This window comes from Littorina saxatilis, linkage group LG16, assembly GCF_037325665.1.
Source record: "Littorina saxatilis isolate snail1 linkage group LG16, US_GU_Lsax_2.0, whole genome shotgun sequence".
Lineage (NCBI taxonomy): Eukaryota > Metazoa > Mollusca > Gastropoda > Littorinimorpha > Littorinidae > Littorina > Littorina saxatilis.
The window spans coordinates 45228268-45241988 of NC_090260.1; the positions used below are offsets into that span (position 1 = coordinate 45228268).

Consider the following 13721-nt stretch of genomic DNA (forward strand, 5'->3'; position numbering starts at 1 on the left):
TACGATGCGGCTCATGAGATGTGATTTTAGCACTGTTGCTGCAGTATGGTTTTAACCACAATACATGTACTCGTTCTACACAGGCACAGCAACAAACAATATCAAAATCCAAATGTTCGGAAATCTTTTTTTTTTTCTTATGTTCGGAAATCTTAATCGACTGGCATGGCATTCCAAAAAAAGGAAAAGTTGCATGGTTTTCGGTAGCTTACTTCCCCGCCATCAAGTCAAAAGAGCCTTTATCTTTACACTTTCCATTCAAGTTTCAACTGGCACGACCTTGGCATGACCTGCATCCTGGCTCCCTTTTTTTCAAACTTTCAACTTCGGATTGTACTGATCTTGTCTTGATGAAAACAGAATGTTTGTCTTGTGAATGCTGTTAATTTATTATTCATATTTCATAAGTTTATAGGTCTAGCGCCAAAACGAGGCTTCCGATTCCCTTTATAGTACATCCTTTTCTAACTGCACGAAATACATTTTGAACATTTCTCATTCTCAACGGAAAACAGCCAGGATGTACCCGAGCGGTAAGCGTTCAAATGAAACTTGGAAGTATGTTTGTACTCATGTCAGTGTGTAAAACCTCAGGGACCTCAGTGATCAGAAACAGATGGTTTACGGGAGGCAGAGGGTGGATTTAATAGAATTAGAAGTCACCTTTATATCGTGGCCTAGAAGTATATTATATTCTCCACTGACATTGATAATGTCTACCTTTTCAGTATCTGAGAAGCTCTCGCGATTCAACGTCGTAAAAACTTCGAACCTCTGCTTTCACAGCTCGTCGAATATTACTGTACCATGTTTACATGCCTTGCTGCTTTGAAGTTTGCGATCTGGCTTGCAATACTGATCGGGTCTATTTATTATTTAAGGGGAAATAATGATCTTCAAAAGTGTGCATAATTTGTGTTGGTGGTCAAAGAAAAAGCTTTCGGACACAATTGTCGGCTTTATTTACCTGATATTTGTGTAAAAGAAGTTCTGCACCAGTGTTTTCCTTCTAAAATCTAAACCACATATGAAATAAAAGCCGGTCGTTTCAGTTCATCAGGTACGGTATTGTGAATGACAGTTTAAATGACAGTCCAGGGGTGTGCAAATCCACTAACCCGTGACCTGGGGGGAGTTAAAAATTGGCCGGGTTAGCTGAGGTCTTTGGGTAGCATTCCCGTGGGTTAGCTAAAAATTTCACAAACAAAACTCAAGATAGAGCTTCAAATGCCAACTCCTCACTAAAATGAATGGCCAAAATACATTTCCCCTTGTTTTTCATAATGAAAACAAAGCCAAAACCGAAGCCCAAACAGTAAGTACTGTTTCTAAGGCGCTTTTTCTGAAGTATTGATCGTGTTCGAAAATGTCGTCTGCTTCAACGATGTGAGTTACATCCCTTAGTTTAGTTTTACATTTTGACCAATGAGAAAGCGCTCCCTAATTTGTTTCGGGCCACTGAAAAACAACCATTACCATGGCGTTGTTTAGTTCGGACAGACTGGTCGTCGGCAGATGCTACCTTTCAGTGACTTAAGTTATAATCCAATGTTTCTGTGTTTGAAACTTCAAAGACAAAATAAGAAAAGTTGGAGTGGGTTACCTATTTTTTTTCCCGGGTGAGCTGGAAATGAGATTCTACTAACCCGTGGGTGAGTTGTTTATTTTTAAATTTGCACACCCCTGGGCACGTTATGCTTTTAAGAGCAAAATTAAAAAAACCAAGAAAGGTAGGTTGTTGGAACGGTTGTTATTGACAAAACAATACATCACAGATATTTCGACCCAACGGTCTTTAAAGTGAACGGACAATATTCACACAAAACTTATCTTGATAATGATTGAATCTGTTTATGTCCACTCGTCAGGAAGTCGAGCGAATGAATGAATGAATGAATGAATTAGGCCTAAAAAAAAAATAGGTGTGGTTACGGTAACCCGACCTACCCTATTTTTAGGGGCCGATCCTATAACTTTTTATTACATTTGTCCAAAAAAACCAAAAAAAAACAACCGAGTGCAAAAAACGCAATGAAAGCGAAAGCGCCCGTGTCGCACACTTATTTCCCTGTCAAGTGGTAGGTTTAATTTGTACACATTAGAAAAAAAAGTTGAAAAAAAAAAGTGATTGCCTACCTACCTACCCTATTTTTTGAGTCACTTGAGAAAATGTGACTCTATGTAATCGGTCAGTGTTAGTCTGTCCGGCCGGCCGTCCGGCCGGCCGTCCGTAGACACCACCTTAACGTTGGACTTTTCTCGGAAACTATCAAAGCGATCGGGCTCATATTTTGTTTAGTCGTGACCTCCAATGACCTCTACACTTTAACGATGGTTTCGTTGACCTTTGACCTTTTTCAAGGTCACAGGTCAGCGTCAAAGGAAAAATTAGACATTTTATATCTTTGACAAAGTTCATCGGATGTGATTGAAACTTTGTAGGATTATTCTTTACATCAAAGTATTTACATCTGTAGCCTTTTACGAACGTTATCAGAAAAACAAGGGAGATAACTAGCCTTTTCTGTTCGGCAACACACAACTTAACGTTGGGCTTTTCTCGGAAACTATAAAAGTGACCGGGCTCAAATTTTATGTGAACGTGACTCCCAGTGACCTCTACACTTTGACGTCTGCTTTGGTGACCTTTGACCTTTTTCAAGGTCACAGGTATGCTTCAGGTATGCATTGTGTTGTGAATAGCAATTTCTTCCTGTCCATCTGATGCCTCATATAATATTCAGAACTGCGAAAGTGACTCGATCGAGCGTTTGCTCTTCTTGTTTTGGCTATGTTACCGTAACCACACCTATTTTATTTTTGGCCTTAGAGCAAGTTACACAAACTGAGAGGGTTAGATTTAATCAGAAGAATGTTCCTGAATTTACAATGTAAACGTTCAACAGATTACCTAATATAATACAAACTGAGAGGGTTAGATTTAATCAGAAGAATGTTCCTGAATTTACAATGTAAACGTTCAACAGATTACCTAATATAATACAAACTGAGAGGGTTAGATTTAATCAGAAGAATGTTCCTGAATTTGCAATGTAAACGTTCAAGATTACCTAATATAATAGGAGTTTTATGTTCAAGGAAAATCAACTGTTGTCGGAGAGAGTTAATTTGGGACACTGTTCTGGAATTTGACCACAATGAAATATAGTTCAAAACCAAACTGGGCAAAACACAAAATTTAAACAAACATACCAGACAACAATATTTAAAGCAACAGAACAACAACAACAAAACACAAACCAAACAATATACCAGACAACAGTATTTAAAGCAACAGAACAACTACAACAACAGAACATAAGACTCACTGAGTGATTAGTCAGTTATAACTTATTCCAGGCAAAACACTAATTAGCCTCAAAGTCGGCACGGGATACATTGCATGATATAATTGACGCTGTGATATTAATTATGATATGATATAAAATGTATTTTGCAGGAGGAAGACCGGGCGTCGTACTTCTGACCTACGAAGAGGAGCGCCTTCTGTTGCGGCAGTACGAGATCATCCTCAAAGAGTTCTGCAACAAGTTCCAGCTGCCTTAATTTGTCATCATGTTCTGCATGTGTGTGACATTTGTGTGTGTAAGTAAATGTGGTCTGTCGTTTGACTTCAACATTCATGTGTAACTTCCAATGAAGGGCAATATGGCCGCTGTGTCAGTCTATGCTACATTGTCTAGGCTCTTTTTTGTCACACCTGGAGACTTACTCTTTATTCGGTTACAACTCGCTATTGCCACGGCCCATTGTTGCCGCGGCCCGTCATTGCCGTGGCCCTTTTTTGCCGCAACCCGCCATTGCCGCAACCCACCGAGATAATAAGATAAATAGCATTAATTTACGTTTAAAGGCTTACTAACTCGCTCCCGTGTTTACGATGTGTAGTTTGCCCACAATCGATGTCAAATGCATCATAAGGCCATATAATGACGATATGTCGCAATGCGCGGACCATATACATGCATTACAGCTTGTTCTAGCCTCTGAAAAAGTGAGGATGTCAACAAAGACGCGGAGTTATTTCCCTTGCGTCAACGTTCCCTCTGTTGGCAAATCTATAAATAGGACGATCTAGATCAAAATAAAAATTCAAATATCTCAACATTTAAGGGGTCCTAGACCACAATATCTTGCAGGGAACTTAATTTAGCATGTCTCCAGCTGTGGGTAAAGCAATTAGCGTGAATAGTCATCAGCTTTCTATGCCTTTAAAACACGATTTTCAAAATAATCTAATGGATGGTTTTGGTTTTGTTGGGCATTTTGTGGACTTACTTGGTTTTACCACGTTTTCCCCCAATATCAGATCTAACAAAAAATTGGCAGATCTAAGCAAACGGACTTACTTAGTTTTACCAAAATATTTGGAAGAAGAAGTGTTGTCAAGAAAAAGGACAAAACAGTGAAAATAGTAAGCTTACTACGAATTTGCACACAATGGAGAGAGAGAGAGAGAGAGAGGAGGGAGAGAGAGAGGAGAGAGGGAGGGAGTGAGAGAGGGGGAGGGAGGGAGATAGGGAGGGAGGAAGAGAGAGGGAGGGAGAGAGTAGAGATGGGATGGAGGGAGGGAAGGAAAAAGAGAGGGGGGAGAGGAAGTGTGGGAGGGATGGAGGGAGGGAGAGAGAGAAGAGAGGGGAGAGATGGAGGGAAAAGAGATAGTGGGATGGAGGTAAAGAGAGGGGGGAGGGAGATAGGGTGGGAGGAAGAGAGTGGGAGGGAGAAAGAGAGAGAGGGAGACAAGGATCGTCAGGAGAAGTTCCAATCCCTACGGACGTGGCGAAAACTTCCGCTGGGGGTCGCCCTTTCTCCTTGCCAAAGGACATAATGAAAAAAAAATTAACACACACAAAAAAATTTTAAAAAAAGGGCCGCGGCAACAACGGGCCGCGGCAATAGCGGGTTGACCCCCTTTATTCTGAACGGCCACGGCATGCTCTGATAAACGACGGGTGGTTAAGGGATCTAAATGCATATGATATGTGATAGAGTAGGAGAGAGTTGTGCGGAACCATTCCCCTGGCAACTTAGAGAAAAACAAGCATTTATGAACAAGCGACTTTCAGTTTCATCCTCAAAAAAGGGTGATCACCGCAAGCTCATATGTTCATCATTCTCCAAGTTACTCTGACTACCTCCTATGTACACAGCAATACATAAGAACCAGCTTTTATTCCTAACCGGACATAGTTCTTTGATCAAGACTTGTTTTTACAGAACAAACACATGTCCTCCAGACCTCCTTGTGTTTATCAAGAATTGCTCATCGTGTATGCAAACACATGTATACAACAGACCTCGATACGCTGAATGACTGATGCCGTTTCATCTGTGTTAATTAGTTCAACCAGATCAAGGACCACACATTAGTCGGCGTCCTGATTTGGCCTATATGGTCCGCTGGACCCAAAAAGCAACAACTAACTAACTAACTAACACACTAGTCAAGTTGAATAACAGAATCAAAAAACAAGAAAGGTAAGTTGTTGGAACGTTGTTATTGACAAAATACGTTACAATCACAAATATATTGACCCAACAGTCTTTTAAGCAAACAGACAAACAAATAGTCACAAAAACCTTAGCTTGATGGAAATTTCGCCCGCTCGCCAGGAAGCTGAGCGAATTAATGATTGATTGTATGACGAAATGAGTGACGTAGAAAGGGAATATGACGTCAGCGTCGAAAGAATGTTAAAGAACGTTGGCAGTCTCTTTGTTTTTGGATTTTTTCAAGTTGAATGACAATTTCTGTCTCTGGCACATTTTTCTTCTTGAGTGAATCATTTGTTCTTTTCCTCATACATGTACTCAGAATTAGAAACAGAGTATTTTCCATGTATTTTCATGTTTTCAAATCTGAAATGTTGCACCCCAGGACTCAGCATGTCATTTCAACCTATGCACATTCACCTGACGAGTACAGTGTACTGTCCTCTGCGTCTGGGAACAGTGCTGCTAATGAGTAGAACACCGGAGTGAGATAACAGTGGTCTTAAAATTGGGGAGGTTAATTGTTTTACTCCATGATTTGTATGCCTTTGTCATTGAATTATTTAAATGACGGGCGCAGTGGCGTGGTGGTAAGACGTCGGCCTCCTAATCGGGGGGGGTCGTGAGTTCGAATCCCGCGGTTGCTGCCGTCTGGTGGGTTAAGAGTGGAGATTTTTCCGATCTCCCAGGTTAACTTATGTGCAGACCTGCTATGTGACTCAACCCCCTTCATGTGTACACGCAAGCACAAGACCAAGTGCGCAAGGAAAAGATCATGTAATCCATGTCAGAGTTCGGTGGGTTATCATAAGAAACACGAATATACCCAGCATGCCTCCCCCGAAAGCGGCGTATGACTGCCTGAATGGCGGGGAAAAACGGTCATACACATAAAAAGCCACTCGTGCTAAAAACACGAGTGAACGCGGGAGTCTAAGCCCATGAACAAAGAAGAAGAAGAGTATTATTTAAATTATGTTTTGTTTATTCTGGCAGTGGAATAATGTAAAGCGCTGGAGATGTTAATGGGACTTGCACTGTAAACATACTTGACAGTAAGTAGTATAGTATAATAGTGAAGAGTCCTGCATGCCGTGCTGACCACCTCTCGATTACAACCACCTGCCCGTAAAGACCACCCCAAAACACCTCTAGTCAGACTACCTGACAGTATGGACAACAACCACTTTGGGTTGGTTCCTTGTGTAGTCATTTTGACAGGATTGGCTGTAGTTTTATCATTCTCCAATGTACCACTCATCCAGGCTGACTTGCTGTGTGTGCAGGGTACTTCACTGGCGTTCTTCGGGCGATTCTGGGTCAACAACTCTCCCATGTACTACCATCCCAAGGACATCATGTAAGGCTAGAAAATAGAAATAGGTTTTTTTTCGGTGACAAGGTAAGATAAAAAAATAAAAAAAACACAATTAAGTTGGTTAGTAATTTTTGTTTTGTTACGTAGTGCGGTTGGTGATTTGTTTTCTACAAAGACCTTTGACTGGGCAGAGCTCATGCCAAGTGTATCTCCTTGAATAAGGAGAAGTGTCCATTCTGCAGTCTGCAAATGGAGTTTCTTCATTTTTGTGTTCCTTTTTTAATTGTTAAAATTTTTTAATGGTTAAGTAAATGGTTTAGGGTCGGGAGGAAATAAAGGGTTGGTTGTGGGAATGGAAACTACATTTCTTTATTTTTATTTTTTTTTTTTTTTTACATCAAATGCAAGAATTTAGTTTTGTGTGTCCATGAGAGAGAGAGAGCTATTGAGTGAGAGAGATTGAAGTTAATGGCGTTTTATGTATTTGGTAGGAGGGAGGTTTAATTGAAGGCGCCTGAATAAAAAAAAAATTCTTCTGCAAATATGCCACAATTGTCATACAAGTTTCAAAAATGTAAATTTAAGGTACAACCTTCCCCAGCTGGTCTGCACAAACGTTGACCTTCTGCGTTACAAATAAGGCTAGCGCACAGGAGGACTCCCTTCACCTTTCAAAAGCAAGTGTTTAAAAGCTTTAAATTTCGAATAGGAACAAATAAACCAACAGCAAAACCATTGAGTTTGATCATAGTGATTTGATCATGAGAGAGAGAGAGAGAGAGAGAGAGAGAGAGAGAGAGAGAGAGAGAGAGAGAGAGAGAGAAAGAGAGAGAGGGAGAAAGAGAGAGAGAGAGAAAAAAAGAGAGAGAGAGAAAAAGAGAGAGAGAGAGAGGGAGAAAGAGAGAGAGAGAGAAAAAAAAAGAGAGAGAGAGAAAAAGAGAGAGAGAGAGAGAGAGAGAGAGAGAGAGAGAGAGAGAGAGAGAGAGAAAAAGAGAGAGAGGAAAAATCTCAGGCGCAGTTCTGGGTTTGAGCCCCGAACTATCCACACGGAAGGCGACACCCTAACCACCAAGCTACGCACCCGTCTGATGTTTTATTTCAGGTTGACGGTGGTTTACCTGTCCTGCAAGGTGGAAGAGTTCTACGTTCCCATTGGTCAGTTCGTCAGCAACCTGAAGGGCAACCGCGAGAAGTTTGCCGACACCATCTTGACCTTTGAACTCCTCCTCATGTCCAAACTACGATACCACCTGACTGTTCCCAATCCTTTCAGAGCCATGGAGGGGCTACTTATTGACATCAAGGTGAATTTTGTTGAGTTATCTTTCTTGTTTTAAGGATGATGTGAACCACCTCCCATCTGTCCAAGCTTTGACATTGGAGTTGGAGGGTTTGATACTTGGAGTCAACTTTGTGCACACACCACGCTTGCCTCCATCAAAGAGGAGGGTTTGATACTTGGAGTCAACTTTGTGCACACACCACGCTTGCCTCCATCAAAGAGGAGGGTTTGATACTTGGAGTCAACTTTGTGCACACACCACGCTTGCCTCCATCAAAGAGGAGGGTTTGATACTTGGAGTCAACTTTGTGCACACACCACGCTTGCCTCCATCAAAGAGGAGGGTTTGATACTTGGAGTCAACTCTGTGCACACACCACGCTTGCCTCCATCAAAGAGGAGGGTTTGATACTTGGAGTCAACTTTGTGCACACACCACGCTTGCCTCCATCAAAGAGGAGGGTTTGATACTTGGAGTCAACTCTGTGCACACACCACGCTTGCCTCCATCAAAGAGGAGGGTTTGATACTTGGAGTCAACTCTGTGCACACACCACGCATGCCTCCATCAAAGAGGAGGGTTTGATACTTGGAGTCAACTTTGTGCACACACCACGCATGCCTCCATCAAACAACCCAAGTTCACAGTGAAAGTCTCTGGGCTTGGAAACATGAATACACTCAGGCAGGAAAAAGATAAGGGTAGCGCCGTATACTGTATGGCAGCTCACGTCGTTCCCCAGTTAGAAAGCAACCTGAATTTCCACGAGGTTAACCTGACAAGACTGTATACAATCTTATCCTTAACCTTTCTCCACCGTACACATCAGGGCTCCCTACAGATGTTATGCCTTGAATGTCACAAGACAAGGAGAACTTGGGAAATTCTCTGAGCCCTTCACAGAAGGGTTATAAATTGTCATATGTATCAAATAGATTTACTCTGTAAATGTGTCCATTCTGTAAGGACAAGTTACAGTTTCTTGGTGGGTGGCAGTGACTGGTTGTTTCATGGCTTTACTAGATGCCGTCTGTGGTACTGTGTTTGTTCAGGGTTCAAGTCCTCTGGCGTATTTCTGCAGTTGTAACCATAAGTACTCTTTAGATCATTGACTTACCCAGCAATGTTAGGATATTCTCTTCAGAATCAACAATTATGATATCAATGACAGGCGCAGTGTCGTAGTGGATAATACATCGGCCTCCTAATCGGAAGGTCGTGAGTTCAAATCCCAGCCGCGGCCACCTGGTGGGTTAAGGGTGGAGATTTTTTTGATCTCCCAGGTCAACTTATGTGCAGACATGCAAGCCTCATCCCCCTTCGTGTGTAAACGCAAGCACAAGACCAAGTGTGTACGGACAAGATCCTGTAATCCATGTCAGAGTTTGGTCGGTTGTGGAAACACAAAATACCCACATGCTGCCTGAATGGCGGGGTAAAAACGGTCATACACGTAAAAATCAACTCCAGCAAGAACATGAGTGAACGTGGGAGTTTCAGCCCATGAACGAAGAAGAAGAAAAAGAAGATACATGTCCCAGTAGTTTTTGTGTTTTTTGTTTGTTTGTTGCTGTAATGGTTGTGATGCATACATAATATGTCAAACATATTTTATTTTGTTTCAGACAAGATTCAAAGAGTTGGAAAACCCAGAGAGGCTACGGAAGAACGCAGAGGAATACATCGACAGGTGTCTGCTGTCGGACATTGTGTTGATATTGTCTCCATCTCGGGTTGGTTGGCTTCAACTTCACTTCAAGTTTCTTGCTTTTTTTTGTTTTTTTTACATTTAGTCAGATATTTAGTTTTGTATGTTTTGCTAAAGGTGTCAATGTGCATATATATACAGTGGAACCCCCTTTTAAGACTCCTCAATTTAAGACTTCTCCTTTTTAAAACCTGGATTTTTCAGATTTTCTGTTCATAACCTCTGTAAGCTTACCTCCCTTTTAAGACTCCCTACTGTTTGGGACCTCTGTAAGCTTACCTCCCTTTGAAGACTCCCTACTGTTTGGGACCTCTGTAAGGTTACCTCCCTTTGAAGACTCCCTACTGTTTGGGACCTCTGTAAGGTTACCTCCCTTTGAAGACTCCCTACTGTTTGGGACCTCTGTAAGCTTACCTCCCTTTGAAGACTCCCTACTGTTTGGGACCTATTTTCCTCAGGCTTTTTGAGGTCTTAAAAGAGGTGTTCCACTGTAATATATTTATCTTGTGACGCTGTGTGCTCCATGCATGTACCACAGAAACACAACATTTTCTGAAGTTATGAAACAAATATTACTGTACAGAATATAACAGAAAAAGAGTCAGTGAGTTTGTACGTGTGAATTACAATTAGCTTTTTCTTGCTAAACCAATGCAAGAGAGGATAATCACTGAGGGAGACTTCCCAACACCACTGTTTGTCTTTTAACAGTTGAATGATGTTATGTTTTGTTGCAGATTGGATTGTCAGGAATACTGTACAGTGCCGGCAAGGAAGGGATTAACATGGACAGGTATGTGGGGATTACCCTGGACAGGTATGTGTGGATTAACATGGACATGTATGTGTGTCAATACATCCAGAAGGGCATCATATCAGTTGTTGAAGAGTTCAGATAGAAGTGATTGCGGTCAGTGTTAAGTTTTTCTTGGGGGGAGGGGGGGGGGGGGGCGCAAACTTCCGATTTACAATACTTTTAGACAAGAAGTAAGAAAAGTATCGTTGCTCGTACGTCACTCTAAGGTGTCATTACGTTGTTGTTTTTTCAGTCGCACTCTCTCTCTCTGAGCTGACAAGAAAAAGTGGAAAAGTAACCAATTTATTTCCCACGTGGTTCGGCGTGTAAGAATTTCGTGTGAGAACGTTTCACTGAGTTTACTGGTGGTGACTGTGTGGTTGCAGCGTTCAGGGCTTCTGTACTCTGATCTGTCATAACATTATCCACAGTGTTCAGGACTTCTGTACTCTGATCTGTCATAACATTATCCACAGTGTTCAGGACTTCTGTACTCTGATCTGTCATAACATTATCCACAGTGTTCAGGACTTCTGTACTCTGATCTGTCATAACATTATCCACAGTGTTCAGGACTTCTGTACTCTGATCTGTCATAACATTATCCACAGTGTTCAGGGCTTCTGTACTCTGATCTGTCATAACATTATCCACGGACTCAGGGCTTCTGTACTCATCTTGAACACACGGCCAGTACCGTGTAACTGGCCTTGACACGGAACGATCCAGGGGGGGCAATCTCAGTCATCTCAAAGAGGGAAATCCAAACGCAATCCGCTTTGTTCGATTTTATGGGCTTGGACGATAGAGAAAAATAAGAAAAGCAAAAGCTGGAGTCCAGTCTGGACGAAACTGCTATCAAGAACGCAGAATTGATTTTTTCTGAGGTTTTTTTTAGCCGTAAGCGCCATGTTTATCGGAGCAGGAAACTCTTCCAGAGTGAGGCCCCTTTGTTGGTTTCACTGCGGCCGCATTGTGAACAGCAGTTATGAGAAATTCATGGCGCTTACGGCTAAAAAAATAACTCAAAAAAAATCAATTCTGCGTTCTTGATAGCAGTTTCGTCCAGACTGGACTCCATCTTTTGCTTTTCTTATTTTTCTCTATCGTCCAAGCCCATAAAATCGAACAAAGCGGATTGCGTTTGGATTTCCCTCTTTGAGATGACTGAGATTGCCCCCCTTGGATCATTCCGTGTCAAGGCCAGTTACACGGTACTGGCCGTGTGTTCAAGATGTTCTGTACTCTGCTCTTTCATAACATTATCCACGGTGTAGGGATCGACACAGGGAAGTTTCCACGTGTTCTCTCCCTGTGTTCTTCTGACAGGAAGTTCACGTTCCCACCCCAAGGCATATGGCCTTCACCTTGGGCCTGTTAATAGATGTTTTCCGGAAATAATTCTGTCGGGATTTACAAGCAGAAGAGAGTTGCGCCCCGCTTACTAAACCTCTGACAAACAGGAAACACATGGTCAAACGGGAAACACATGGTCGACGACGGCAGCAAATAACTGACTCCGATGTGGATGATATGCAGTGTCCACTCAATATTACCCCATTTCTTAAAAAAAAAAAAACCATCGCAGTTAACGATTTGTTGCAGCAAGGCTGGATCGCTTGTCCCGAGTGTAAGCCAACAACGTGTTTTGCCTGAGGTCGAGGTCACAGCAGCGTGGGAAACTGACATGCTTGCTGCAGCAATCGTGGCTCCGATGTGCAAATTTTCAAAAGAAAAAGTCATGATATCGATTGAACACTGCATAACATACAATAACAATAACAATAACAATAACAGCACTTTATTGTCCATTAAAATATTACATAAAAATGGAAATCTTTCTTCGGCACACCCTGCCTGCCTGTAAACGATTATAACAACAATTGTATAGGACGACACACATAAAACACATCAGAGTCAGTTATTGGCTGCGATCATGGCTTTTAACTGGTCGACCATGTGTTTTAGTGTACGAGGTTTTGTTAGCGGGGCGCATAGCTTCCACAATCCTTGCAAATTGTGACCGAGTTATTAAAAAAAAAAGGGTCTATTGTGCTGGGTCACGGGGTCCTACAAAGACCTCGGCCTTTCTGCCGGAAGTGGAAGTTGGCTGATAACACCTAAACACACACACTGGGGTGATGCAACTTCAGTGTTGGTGCGAGCTTTGCGTTAGAAGAAAGCGATCTGAATTCGCCAGCACTGGGATAATAAAATAATGAAAATCAAACAAAACCGTTCATTGCCTACAAAAGAACACTACCGGAATGGTTGGCCTGGTGGTAAGGCGTCCGCCCCGTGATCGGGAGGTCGTTGGTTCGAACCCCGGCCGGGTCATACCTAAGACTTTAAAATTGGCAATCTAGTGGCTGCTCCGCCTGGCGTCTGGCATTATGGGGTTAGTGCTAGGACTGGTTGGTCCGGTGTCAGAATAATGTGACTGGGTGAGACATGAAGCTTGTGCTGCGACTTCTGTCTTGTGTGTGGCGCACGTTAAATGTCAAAGCAGCACCGCCCTGATATGGCCCTTCGTGGTCGGCTGAGCGTTAAGCAAACAAACAAATAAAAACGTTAAATGTCAAAGCAGCACCGCCCTGATATGGCCCTTCGTGGTCGGCTGGGCGTTAATCGAACAAACAAACAAACAAACAAATAGAAGAACACTCAGCAGAGGACACACCTGTGATATATGTTTTCTTGACGCTGTAAATTTCAGCAAACGTTTATGACAACTCTTTACCGTTTGTTTGTTTCAGATATGTGACGGAAGTGCTGATGACAGGACTGGAGGATGTGCTGCGGTGTATTTATCCAGCTGAAAAGTGAGTCTGTTCTGTGTTTGGTGTGGATCACTTTTGGGTTCTCTCCCTTTTTCCCCTATCTTCAACAATAAAGATCTGTCGAAAGGCACAAGCCTGTACATAAAGACATGCATGAGTTCGGGAATGTCAAGCTTCTGGATACACAGGTAGACGGCCGCAATGGCCCGGTGGTTAAGATGTCGACCTTCTCTGTGTAATGTTTGTGGTTTGAATCCCAGCCACTTGCTGTTAACAGAGTATGGCTGCCTAAATGGTGGGGGGGGGGGGGGGGGGGGGGGTG

General features: G+C 42.4%; 2 protein-coding genes across 5 annotated transcripts in view; both read left to right on the forward strand.

Annotated features, from left to right (window-relative positions):
- LOC138949746 (cyclin-H-like) overlaps positions 1–13721 on the forward strand; it is an 87371-nt gene that overhangs the window by 5189 nt on the left and 68461 nt on the right. The gene's annotated exons all lie outside the window — the stretch shown is intronic.
- On the forward strand, positions 7817–13627 carry LOC138949757 (cyclin-H-like). Its single transcript, XM_070321577.1, has 4 exons — positions 7817–8136; positions 9741–9848; positions 10561–10616; positions 13376–13627. Exons 1-4 carry the CDS (start codon positions 7921–7923, stop codon positions 13443–13445), a joined length of 450 nt encoding a protein of 149 aa, XP_070177678.1. The 5' UTR covers positions 7817–7920; the 3' UTR covers positions 13446–13627.